The sequence below is a fragment of the Mobula birostris genome, chromosome 2 (assembly GCF_030028105.1).
Source record: "Mobula birostris isolate sMobBir1 chromosome 2, sMobBir1.hap1, whole genome shotgun sequence".
NCBI lineage: Eukaryota > Metazoa > Chordata > Chondrichthyes > Myliobatiformes > Myliobatidae > Mobula > Mobula birostris.
Genome location: NC_092371.1, coordinates 9,865,444 through 9,878,033, shown reverse-complemented (window position 1 = coordinate 9,878,033; position 12,590 = coordinate 9,865,444). Strand labels below are relative to the sequence as shown.

Below are 12,590 nucleotides of genomic sequence, written 5' to 3'. Positions count from 1 at the left end.
GGGAAACAACTTTGCCACATCCGCTCTGTCTATGCCTTTTAACATTCGAAATGTTTCTATGATGTCTCCCCTCATTCTTCTAAACTCCAAGGAATACAGTCCAAGAGCGGACAGACAGAGGCCACCTTCTCCACCACCTCTCCCAACCCTGGAACCCTGGAATATTACCACACCAGTAATGTAGGAAATACCCTGAAGAATTATAATGTGATTACCAGCAGGTAGTGAGATGGGAACTCTCAGCAGGTCAGGTGTAGGCACAGAGTTAATGTATCAGATTGGTCACATTTAATCAGAATTGCTCTAACTGAAGAGTAATTGACCCAACACAGTGACCTCTCCAGCTACTACCCAACCTACTGGCCAGCTCAATGGATTTTGTATTTAATTGCAATTTCCAGCACCTGAGTTTGCCTTTCATACCTGTTATAATGAAGAACAGAAAAAAACAGAGACAGGACGGTAGATGCCGAAATCTGAAGCATAAAGAGAGGGGTAGAGGAACTCAGCTGGTCAGACAATATTTGTGGAGGGGAATGGATGGTTGAGACCATTTTAATGTCAACTGTCCATTCTCCAGTGCAGATGCTGCCTGACCAGCTGTTCTTATTTTTTTTAGTCAAGGAATAAATACTGTCAAAAATATCCAAAGTTTGAACAGAGCGACACTCCTACAGTACTGCCCCTCCCGCAGTTCGATGCTCCATCAGTACTGCATGCCCAGCATTACATTGCCTCAGTACCATCTCTCCCACAGTGTGAAGCTCCCTTAGTATCACCCCTCCCGGAGTGCGATGCTCCCTCAATACAGCGCCCCCATGGTGTGATGCTCTCTGTACCGACCCTCCCACAGTGTGGAGCTCCCTCAGTTTCACCCCTTCCAAAGTGCGATGCTCCTTCAGTACTGCCCCTCCCTCTACCCTGGCCCCCACCCCATAACCGTCCCTTTACAACTGACCACAGTAATACACGGTCTCAGGAAGCCGTGAACTCCCAGTGACAATGCCGACCTTTACAGCTGTCAGGCTGCGCAGTGAACACCTGGCTATGCCTCAAAGCGAGGTTTGTTCTCTCAGCCTGGTTTCTATAGGAGGACAGTATCAGCAGAGCTACAACGCTTCACGCACTCCACTTTCTTCATCCTCCAGACCCTAACCAATCGCCTCAGCCCAGCAAGTGTTCCCACTCTCCCCTCAAGGTACAGACTCTGAAAGTGGCAGGTTCGCCAGCATCTCACACAGTTGGACTTGCAGCAGCCTGGCCATCCACAGTATAGTAAAGATTCAAAAATTTACTCTCCACAAAATCCTGATGGATTGACATTTGGTCACCACACAATCCCTTCCCACACACCAGGATCCCAGTTTCCACACTCCCCTGAAACCCAGCCCAAGTTTTCATGGTCCCTTTAAAGCTTGTGTTCACTGGAGACTAATATACCAGATCCACCAGGCTCAAGAACAGTGTCTATCCACTGCCATCAGACTTCTTATAAGCTAAAGATGAACTTAATCTCCTAACCTACTGAAGTGCCCTTGCACTTTGCCTGCCTGCACCGCCCTTTCTCTGTAAATGTAACACTGTATTCTGCATTGTTTTCTTTTTACTACCTCAGTGTACTCATTTATGGATAAAATGCAAACAAAAGTTTTTCATTGTATCTCAGTACATATGACAATACCAGAGCCAATACAGTAATGTAGGAGATACTAAAAGGCTTGGACATAGAGGACGTGGAAAGTCTAGGATCAGAGGACATAGCTTCAGAATAATGGGAAGTGGAACAGAGATGAGGAGGAATTTCTTGACAGAGAATGGTGAATCTTTGGAATTAATTGCAGACAGTGGTAAAGGCCAAGTCACTGAGTACAGAGATTGAAAGGTTTGTGATTGGTAAGGGAGTGAGGTGGGTTAAGGGTTATAAAGGGTACGGGGGGTGGGGGGGGTGGTTGTGAAGAAAAATCAGCAATGATTGGATAGTACAGCAGGCTTGATGGGCCAAATGGCTAGTCTGCTCCTGTATCGTATGGAAAATAGAACAATTACCAATGCTGTATAACATAAAAACAGTTGAATTGAAGTGTCAGAATAGTAATGGGAATAACATCCAACAGTCTGGGAAATTTGCAGGTCCAGTACGATCAGAATCCTGAATGTGAGATGATGGAAATTTTATGGCCATACCGAATGCTGGTTCTGCACGGTGACTGGTGGATGTGGCCTGAGACATTAGTTGCCAACCAAAGAAGAGTGGGGTGGGCACTGTTAGTGAGCAGGGGCCTGAGGGACCTCCAGAAGCCCTACTAGGGCATCGAGTCTGAACCCAGGTTGGGGAAGCGGATGCTCTCTGTCGAATGAGCTCAAAGGTCTGGACTACAAACACCAGGATGTCATGGGCATATACTCACTGTCAACAACCTCACGTGTCTGGCCTTGAATGTGGAGGCAGAGGGCACGGTCCCTGCAGAGAGAGAGGAGGAAGAAAATTCAGAAAGTTACCAGGTAGTCGCCACACCACATGCACCCCACTCCCACTAATCCTGCAAAAAGGAGCTGGTTGTGGATTACAGGAGGAAGGGAAACAGGCTAACCCTGAATTGACATCAGTGGATCTGGAGTTCAGAGGGTGGACAGTTTTAAGCTCCTCGATATCCACGTCTGAGGACCTCACGTGATTTGCACACACCAGCTGTGTGGTGAAAAAGGCAGACGGTTTTGCCTCAGGCGGTTGAGTAAGTTTGGTATGGGCTCCCAAATCCTAAGAATTTTCTGCAGGGGCACAATTGAGAGCATCCTGACTGGCTGCATCACTGCCTGGTATGGGAACTGTACTTCCCTTGATCGCAGGATTCTGCAGAGAGTGGTACGGACAGCCCAGTGCATCTGTAGTTGTGAACTTCTCATGATCCAGGACATTTACAAAGACGTGTGAAAAAGGGCCCAAAGGATCATTGGGGACCCGAGTCACTCCAACCACAATCTATTCCAGCTGCTACCATCTGGGAAACAGTACCACAGCATAAAAGCCAGGATCAACAGGCTCCTGGACAGCTTCTTCCACCAGACCATCAGAGTGATTAACACACGCTGATTTGACCGTATTTCTATATTACATTGACTGCTCTATTTATTATAATTTACTATGATTGCACATTTAGATGGAGTCGTAACATAAAGATTTTTATTCCTCATGTATGTAAAGGATGTAAGAAATAAAGTCAATTCAACAGCAAAGTGAGAGAACAGAAAAAAATCAAAAACAAGACACAAGAGACCACAGACACAGGAATCCGGAACAACTACTCAGCAAGTAGAGCACTAATACGTCTGAGTTGAAAACCTACATTGAGTTCAAATTCACTGTCATCTGACTGTACACAGAAAGAACCAAACAAAATTACATTCCTCCAGACCACGGTGCACCTACAAAACAAACCTGCAAAATCAAAACACTGCAGATGCTGAGAAATTGCTGCCTTTTGCACATTGGTTGTTTGTCTTTGTATGCAGTTTTTCATTTATTCAACTATGCTTCTTTGTATTTACTATGAATGCCCACAGGGAAATGCCCGTAGTCTATGTTGACAGATATGTACTTTGAAGATTTTGAACTTTGAAAACGCTCAGCAGGTTGAGCAGCGTCTGCAGAGACTTACAGAGAGCTGATGCTTTGGGTCGGAGGCCCTTTGTTAGAACTGGTAAGGACAGAGATTGTTAAGCTAAAGGGAGGTAGAGCAGGTCTGATGCAGTAAAACAAGGGTGCCCATGTACGAATTACTAATTCTTCCCCTGCACCATATTTCTGAACGGTCCATGAACCACATTATTCCTTTTGCCTCTACACTATTTAAATATTTTGTAAATTTTATGTTTTTGTATTGAACTGCTGCTGCAAAGCAACAATTTTCACATCAAGACAATGATAGTAAACCTATTCTGGTCTGGTCACAGAGTGAACGGGTGTGGTTAAAGAGTGAGAACGTGGATAAAAGGATGTAGACATTGTGAATGCAGGACAGAAGGCTGTTCCCACCAGGTCAGTCTGGGAACTCCTACAGGAGAAAAGGGCGAAAATAAGCAGGCTGAACCAGTCTCACAGGTGGTGAAGAGCAGAGGAAGATTAGCAGTGTGCATTGTGTTGTATCACTGGCTCTACATCTCAATAAATAAGTTATTCTACATTCTATTCACAGATTTGAATGACCAAGTATACCTTAAAGCCCTCCAAAGACGAGCCACACCCAGAGCACTTCCCTCCTCAACAGATCAGTTTTTGCCAGGCACCAGCCATTCTGATGGTGTGGAACTCTCCTCCCCCACCATCAATTCCACCCCTCCTTTGGTGGGGTGATCCCTCAGCACCACTGCCCCTCCAACACACATTCTGGAGATTATGTCTAGTGTCTGGGCCTTAAGATCTATCCGGTGATTCAGGAGGCAGATTTGGATCCGTAAACAGAGGGCTGTGTGGCCTGAAGTGATGGGGGAAAAACCCCAATCTCCTTCTGGGGTTCTGGGGGAGGTGGGGACAATTGCTAAGTCAGTACATACCCAGGGGTGGCTTGTGCTTTCTCCTCTGGAGACATAAACCTCCCACGTGTGGACACAGCGGCTCCAGACAACCGACTCACCTGCACAACGAGAGACAGAGGAAAGGTAAGAACTTTCACTTCACTGTGTAAACACCCCCCCCCCCCACCCTTCAAAACCCATAAGAGAATAAAATCAGCTCGCGTGCACGTGCCACAGTAACATAACTGTTAGCTCGACACTGCTACAGCTTGGGGCATCAGAGTTCACAATTCAATTCCAACTCTTGTTAGGCATTTGAATGTTCTTCCCACGTGCTCATGGGTTTCCTCCTGGGGATCTGGTTTCTTCCTACCGCTTAGTAGGATAATAGGACACTTGTCAATTGCCTGGTGATTAGGCTCGGGTTGAATAGGCGCGTTGGTAGCTGGCGCAGCTCATTGGGCAAGAAGGGTCTATTCTACACTAGGTACACAAGTAATAAACAAATAAAGCAGGTTTCTGGAACAAACGGTGACCTGGCTAATGAAATCAAGTGGTCTGTGAGGCATGTGGGAGCAGACAGCTCTTGTAACAGAACTTACTGCTTACAGGCAGCTAGACAGGAAAGGTTTCAAAGGATATAGGACAAACACAGGTTAACAAGACTTGGTAGGCATGGATAATTTGGGCTGAAGGACTTGCTTCAGTGCTCTGTGACAAAATGGTCCATCTGTAGAGCTAGAGACCTTCACAAAATTTGTCAAGATGACTGATGAGGTATAGGGCAGTAAATGCACTTTTTGCATGGACTTTGGTAAGGCATTTGACAGTGCTTAATCCAGAAAGTTAAGGTGCATGGGATCCAACTAGTAGCTATGATTTCCAAATTGGCAGCGGAGGAGGGAGTTAGCATGACCGGAGGTCTGTGAACATTGCCAGGACTTCTGTTGTTAGTGATTTATATAAATGTCTTGGATAAGGAGATGAATGGTGTGTTGACCTTCATTGGTTGGAGGACTGAGTTTAAGAGCTGTGAGTTTAATATTGCAGCTCAAAAAGCCCTGGTTAAACTACATTTGGAATACTGTGTTCCGGTCTGCTCGCCTCATTATAGGAAGGCTGTGCAACAGTTACAGTGGACACAGGGTAGATTTACCAGAATGTTGTCTACATTAGAGTGTATGTCATATAAGCAGGGTCCCCAACCTTTTTTGCACCACAGATCAGTTTAATATTGACAATAATCTTGCGGACCAGCCAATGGGGGGGGGGGGGGAGGGGTTCAAGTTCAACAGTGCATGACAGGAAATGAGGAAAAGTGCAGCTGACTCATATCGTTTCATATCGCCAAATCATTACTGTTATAAGGAAAGGTTGAGTGAGCTAAGGCTTTTCTCTTTGCAATGAAGGAGAATGGAAGGTGACTTGATAAAGGTGACTAAAATGACAGCCAGGGACTTTATCCAAGGGTAGAAATGGCTAATACAAAGGAGCATAATGTTAAGGTGATTAGAGGAAAGTATAGGGACGTTATCAGAGATAGATCTTTTTACAGAGTCATAAGTGCTCTGCTGGCAGTGGAGGTAGAGGCCGATACATTAGGGCATTTTAAGAGACATTAGACACATGGATGATGGAAAATGGAGGGTTATGTTGGAGGGAAGAGTTAGATTGATCTTGAGTTGATTAAAAGGTCAGCACAACATCGTGGGCCAAGGGTCCTGTACTGAGCTGTAATGTTTTGCCCATCTCCTACACTCTAAGGATAGAGATCAGCTGCTAAAAGTACAGACGACACAAACACTGGTGGAGTCGTGGACAGTAAAGGTGGTTGTTGATGGATATAGTAGGATATAAAACATTTGCAGATATAGTCAGAGGAATGGCAGTCGGGAGTTTAATCTGGGCAAGTGTGAGGTGCGGCACTGTGGAAGGAGAATGAACTGAGTAAGTGACAGGCCCCCTTAGCCAGATGTACAGAGGAATTATAGCATGCCAGTCCATCGCTCTCTGAAAAGTGGCAACACAAGTAGGAAGGGTAGTAAAGGTGGCGTCAGGAATGCTTGCTGTCATTGGCTGAGTATCGGTCAGGAAGTCATGTTGCAGCTGTAAAGAACTTTGGACTGGATGCACTTGGAATACTAACAACACAATTCACTGTTTGCCTCCGAGGTTTGATGTACACGTGAAAAATAAAGCTAATCTTTATCGTTCTGGTCGCCCCGTCACAGGAAAAATGTGCGGGCTTTGGAATGGATGCAGAACAAGTTCACCAGGAGGCTGCCTGGATTTGAGGGTATGAGCAAACAGGAGAGAGGTTGGACAAATGTAAGTCACAGGCTGAGGGGAGACATGATAGCTCATAACATTACAAAACGCATTATAAGTTATAACATTATAAATAGGGCAGTTTTTTCCCACCAACCCCCCTGCTCCCAAGGATAGCTGTCAAATAAAGGTGGGGTGGGGTGGGGTGGGGTGGGGTGGGGTGGGGGGCAAGAGTTTAAAGGAAATTCACAAACCGCATGATTTTTTTTAAGATTGTCAGGCAGCTGGAATGGGTTGGCTGTGGCAGCAGAGACAATACACACACAGTATTTAAAGGTAATTGTGACAGGTAAGTGAATAGGCAAGGAATGGAAGGGCATGCATTATATGCAGGCAGATAAGTTTAGTTTAAGAACAACACACACTAAATACTGGAGGAACTCAGAAGGTCCAAGATGCTGTCTGACCTACTGAGTTTCTCCAGCATTTTGTGTGTGTTTCTCTGGATCTCCAGCATCTTGTGTTTATGTTTAGTTTAAATTGGTATAATGATCGGCACAGACTCTTAAACTGTTCTAAACTCTTAACTACCTATCCAGGGTCTTGAAACGTCAATGGTTAGCAGTTGTAGCAACTGACGTTAGCACAGATGTGTTGGGCCAGGGGGACTTGTTGCTGTGACTCTATAATTGAGACTCTCCCTCCCCTACACCCAGTGAAGGATGGGAACAGGATGATAGCAAGGAGAGTACATCACCCTCCCAACTTGTCAGTCTGGGACCGGGGTAACAGGAAGAGAGAGGGTCAAACAGACATTACCCCCGCCCCCCAACCTCTCCCATTCGCACCTCATCCTGGGTCTGTCCACGGGTCAGTAGGTTCCGGCAGCTGATGGGGACATCGTTAATCTCCACCTCTGCCACAACCAGGTCGTCCTTGTTCTTGGTGCCGGCCCCCATTTTGCCAGGAAGCGAGACCTGCGTGGAGGGAACAGAATGTCAGCAACATGGGGCAGTGAGTAGGAGACACACAGGAGAAAGGTCAGGGGGGGGGTCTTTCGACATATCTTCCCCCTCTCAAACCTTCCCCCCCCCCTCCCCCCAGCCCACTGTGCTATTCAATACCATTTAGATGGGTACATGAGGGATACGGGCCAAACACAGGCAAGTAAAACTAACTTAGTTGAGACACGTTGGTCAACATGTATAAGACGGACCAACTCGCCTCGTTTGACTGCTGAATGGCTACAGGCTAGGACTGCTTTCCTACACTTGCTGAATTAGTATATTATCCTGGTTGAGGACCCCAAGTCCCAGCCCGCACTCCAACACATCAACAGGACTCCATGCATTTAGAACAGATGTCAGCGAGGGACCGCACTTCCACTGCTGCCTCGAAGCGGAGCTCAAGCTGCCCTAGACCCACCATTAAGCACACACGCCGTCCCAGGGCCCTTGGAAATCCTAGCATCCGATCGATGGGAGGTGCGGGAGTAGCAGATCAACGTTACAGGTTCAGCAGGTTCAGTTTAATTTGGCATCGTGTTTAGTACAGAGGCTTCTCTGGTCTGTACCCTGCGTCCTGCTGGGAAGGGTGGAGTCTGACCCCTCCCTCTCACAGACTGCTGGTTGGCATAGCACAGCCCAGGAGGGGCGGAATAGTCACCTGGAGCCAGAGGTGAAGGACTGAGCCTGTTTACGTTTCATTTCCACATGAAACACCTGGAACCCCAATTGTTTCTATTGCTTGTTTCGAGGGAGAGATGGGACCATCAGATACAGGAGCAGAATTATGCCATTCAGCCATCAAGTATGCTCCACCTGATCATGTCTGACCTTTTCCCCACTCCATGAACACTACCCCACTTTTTTAATATACTTATTATTGTAAATTATAGCAATGTACAGCTGCCACAAAATTACAAATTTAACCACGCATCTCAGTGATAATAAACCTGATTCTGATTCATGCAAGGTGAAAAGCAGTAGTCCCAACACAAGGTAAATGCATTGTTGAAGACACACACTCAATGTATCAGTAACAGTTTCTTTCCCTCCACCATCAGGTTTCTAAACAATGACCACATGAACACTACCTCACTCTTTTTTTATTATTTGTGCATTACTTATTTAATTCATATACATTTCTTACTGTAAGCTAGTTTTTTATTACGTACTGCTGCCGCAAAACAAATTTCACAACATATCTTAGTGATGATAAACCAGGTTCTAATGTGTATAAAGTGAAAAGCAGTGGTCCTGACATTAAAAGATAAATGCCAACAGTGCATTTGTCTTCTAGATTACCAACAAAACTTCAGTGGCAAGCCCTGGATGTATTGCCTGATTGGGAGGTTGTGTTTGGATGAGGCCTGTGCCCCGCTGACTGGTACCTGCTCAGGAACGCTGGGACTGGGCTTCAGCTTGCCCTTCGCCATCAGCATGGCATTGATCTTGGCTGCAACTGCTGCTGCTGCGTCCAGTGCTCCAGAAGCAGGGGCCACGGACCCTGACCCCACCCCAGCGCTCGGACCTCCTGCCCCAGGGACAATGGGCACAGTTGGCATAGAAACCGGGGTAGACATCACTCCTGGCAGGAGGCCATTGATGCCAGGCCCAGGCTGGTCCCACTTGCTGCGGCGTCTGCAAAGGAAAAGTCCTATATTCACCTGGTCCTGAGGAATAGGCACCAGAGCTGCACCTCCTCCCCAACAAATTCTCCATTATTGCACTTGCAACTCCTCACCCATACCAGCATGAACACCAGAGCCCTGCTCTATTTCAGGCAAGTCTCCCGCCCCTCATTGTAAACTACCTACCCAGAAACCCTCAAACAAATCCCCAGGCACCCCCCTCCTCATTCACTCTCCTCCCCCACCCTAATCCCTGTCCCTTACTCCTTACCCAGTCCCCCTAGCCCCACGCCATCTCCCCTCCCTTCCCACCTCCTCCACCCTTCTCCCCTACCCCCTCCCTTCCTCATCTCCCCTTCTTCCCCTCTCCATCCCCCTCCCTCCCCTCTTCCACTATCCCCTTCCCTCTACCTCCGCCCCCTTCCCCACTCCTCCTCTTCTCCCTCCCCATCCCCCTTCCCCTCTGCTCCCTCCCCATCCCTCTCCCCGGCTACCCCCGCCCAATCCCCCTCCACTTCCTCTCCCTCGTCCCCCTCCACTCCCTCCCCCATCCATCTCCACTCCTTCTCCTCCTCCTCCTCCACAACCCCCTCCATCTCTACTCTCTCCCCATCCCTCTCTACTCCATCCGCATCCCCTCCCCCTCTACTCCATCCGCATCCCCTCCCCCTCTACTCCCTCCCCATCCCCTCCCCCTCTACTCCCTCCCCATCCCCTCCCCCTCTACTCCCTCCCCATCCCCTCCCCCTCTACTCCCTCCCCCTCCCCCTCTACTCCCTCCCCCTCCCCCTCTACTCCCTCCCCCTCCCCTCCCCCTCTACTCCCTCCCCCTCCCCTCCCCCTCTACTCCCTCCCCCTCCCCTCCCCCTCTACTCCCTCCCCCTCTACTCCCTCCCCATCCCCTCCCCCTCTACTCCCTCCCCATCCCCTCCCCCTCTACTCCCTCCCCCTCTACTCCCTCCCCCTCTACTCCCTCCCCATCCCCTCCCCCTCTACTCCCTCCCCATCCCCTCCACCTCTACTCCCTCCCCATCCCCTCCACCTCTACTCCCTCCCCATCCCCTCCCCCTCTACTCCCTCCCCATCCCCTCCCCCTCTACTCCCTCCCCCTCCCCTCCCCCTCTACTCCCTCCCCATCCCCTCCACCTCTACTCCCTCCCCCTCCCCTCCCCCTCTACTCCCTCCCCCTCCCCTCCCCCTCTACTCCCTCCCCCTCCCCCTCTACTCCCTCCCCCTCCCCTCCCCCTCTACTCCCTCCCCCTCCCCTCCCCCTCTACTCCCTCCCCCTCCCCTCCCCCTCTACTCCCTCCCCCTCCCCTCCCCCTCTACTCCCTCCCCATCCCCTCCCCCTCTACTCCCTCCCCCTCCCCTCCCCCTCTACTCCCTCCCCATCGCCCTCTACTCCCTCCCCCTCCCCTCCCCCTCCCCTCCCCCTCTACTCCCTCCCCATCCCCTCCCCCTCTACTCCCTCCCCATCCCCTCCACCTCTACTCCCTCCCCATCGCCCTCTACTCCCTTTCCTTCCCTACTTCCACGAATTCTGACTCCCTCCATCCCCCCGCAATTCCGTTCCTCACCCTCCACCCTCCGCCATTTTCCCTCCGTCTTCGAGAACAATCCGACAGTTGCTGCGGCGGCTCCCTCCGCCACGTCACTTCCGTGTCGAGGTGACGATGCGTCCGGTCCCGTGCCAATGCAGGATAAGGTTAACGTCACAACGGTGCTTCCGCCCTGCAGCGACGCGGAACGGAAGAGGGGCATTACCCCATCCTCGGGCAATTCACAGACATCTGCTAAGTCTGGTCGGTGTGGCAGGAGGGGAGCGCAGCAGCGGAGTCCGGGCCGGGTGGCCTTATTGCTGGATACCGCCCAGCAAGTGGGCCCTGGCTTCCTGCGCACATGTCCTCGGGAGGTCACTCTGGGTTCAGTGAATGGAGGAGGACGCCGGGGTCAGTGGTGGAAGGCAGGAATATGTCCCATTCCCGGTAACAGGGTCGAGGAATGTGTCCAGTTCCCAGGACACGCCCTCTTCTCGAAACTACCACGAAGGAAGAGGTACCGGAGCCTGCAAACGCATACTCAGCGTTTCAAGTTCACAAATTTCTTGCGGGCATTCTCAATAAAACCTTAATAGAATCAAAGAAAGACCGTACTAATTAGGCATATAATCAATAAACAAAAGACCAACAAACTCTGCAATACAAAAAGAAAGAAATAATAATAAATAAAGCAACAAACATGGACAACATGAGATGAAGAATCCTTGAAAGTGAGTCAAAGTTCCTGCGGACTGGAGGGTAGCTAATGTTATCCCACTTTTTAAGAAAGGAGCGAGAGAGAAAACAGGGAATTATAGACCAGTTAGTCTGACATCAGCGGTGGGGAAGATGCTGGAGTCAATTATAAAAGATGTAATAGCGGCATATTTGGATAGCAGTGGCAGGATAGGTCTGAGTCAGCATGGATTTACGAAGGGGAAATCATGCTTGACCAATCTTCTGGAATTTTTTGAGGATGTAACTATGACATGAGAAAGCCAGTGGATGTAGTGTACCCGGACTTTCAGAAAGCCTTTGATAAGGTCCCACATAGGAGGTTAGTGTGCAAAGTTAGAGCAAATGGTATTGGGGGTAGGGTACTGACATGGATAGAAAATTGGTTGGCAGACAGGAAACAAAGAGTAGGGATTAATGGGTCCTTTTCAGAATGGAGGAACTGACTGGGGTTTGCAATCAAGAATCCAATTGTCCAGTGAGGTATCGGGGCTAACGGCAAGCAAGGTGGTTCTGCAGTCCTTCATGGGGAGCGATGGGCATGACAAGGCACTGAAGAAGTCTTGGTTGTCTGCAGCCAAGGAAGACAACTACATGTACCACTGGACTTCTGAGTTTGAGAGAGTGGAACTATCCCAATGGAACAGCTTTTCCTCTTTAAAACCTCTCCCACATGGACTCAACGGACAACCAGCACAGGAAGCATCTTGTACAAATGCATGCAACGCACATCAAAGTTGCTGGTGAATGCAGCAGGCCAGGCAGCATCTCTAGGAAGAGGTACAGTCGACGTTTTGGGCCGAGACCCTCCGTCAGGACTAACGAAGGGTTGCTTGAAATTCCAGCATCTGCAGATTTCCTTGTGTTTGTGTTATACAAATGCATTACAACTTGGTACGGCAACT

The 12,590-nt window shown here is 49.1% G+C and overlaps 1 protein-coding gene across 2 annotated transcripts in view; it reads right to left on the bottom strand.

Annotated features, from left to right (window-relative positions):
• The window catches only part of khdc4 (KH domain containing 4, pre-mRNA splicing factor), a 30,005-nt gene extending 18,921 nt beyond the window's left edge, over positions 1 to 11,084 (bottom strand). For both annotated transcript variants that reach the window (XM_072282508.1, XM_072282517.1), the window contains exons 1-5: positions 10,990 to 11,084; positions 9,173 to 9,422; positions 7,629 to 7,757; positions 4,552 to 4,631; positions 2,409 to 2,461 (exon numbers count right to left, since the gene is read on the bottom strand). In XM_072282508.1, coding sequence (XP_072138609.1) covers positions 2,409 to 2,461; positions 4,552 to 4,631; positions 7,629 to 7,757; positions 9,173 to 9,422; positions 10,990 to 11,006 — 529 coding nt within the window. In that variant the 5' untranslated portion in view covers positions 11,007 to 11,084. The remainder of the gene's footprint in view (positions 1 to 2,408; positions 2,462 to 4,551; positions 4,632 to 7,628; positions 7,758 to 9,172; positions 9,423 to 10,989) is intronic.
• Positions 11,085 to 12,590: the final 1,506 nt, after the last annotated feature.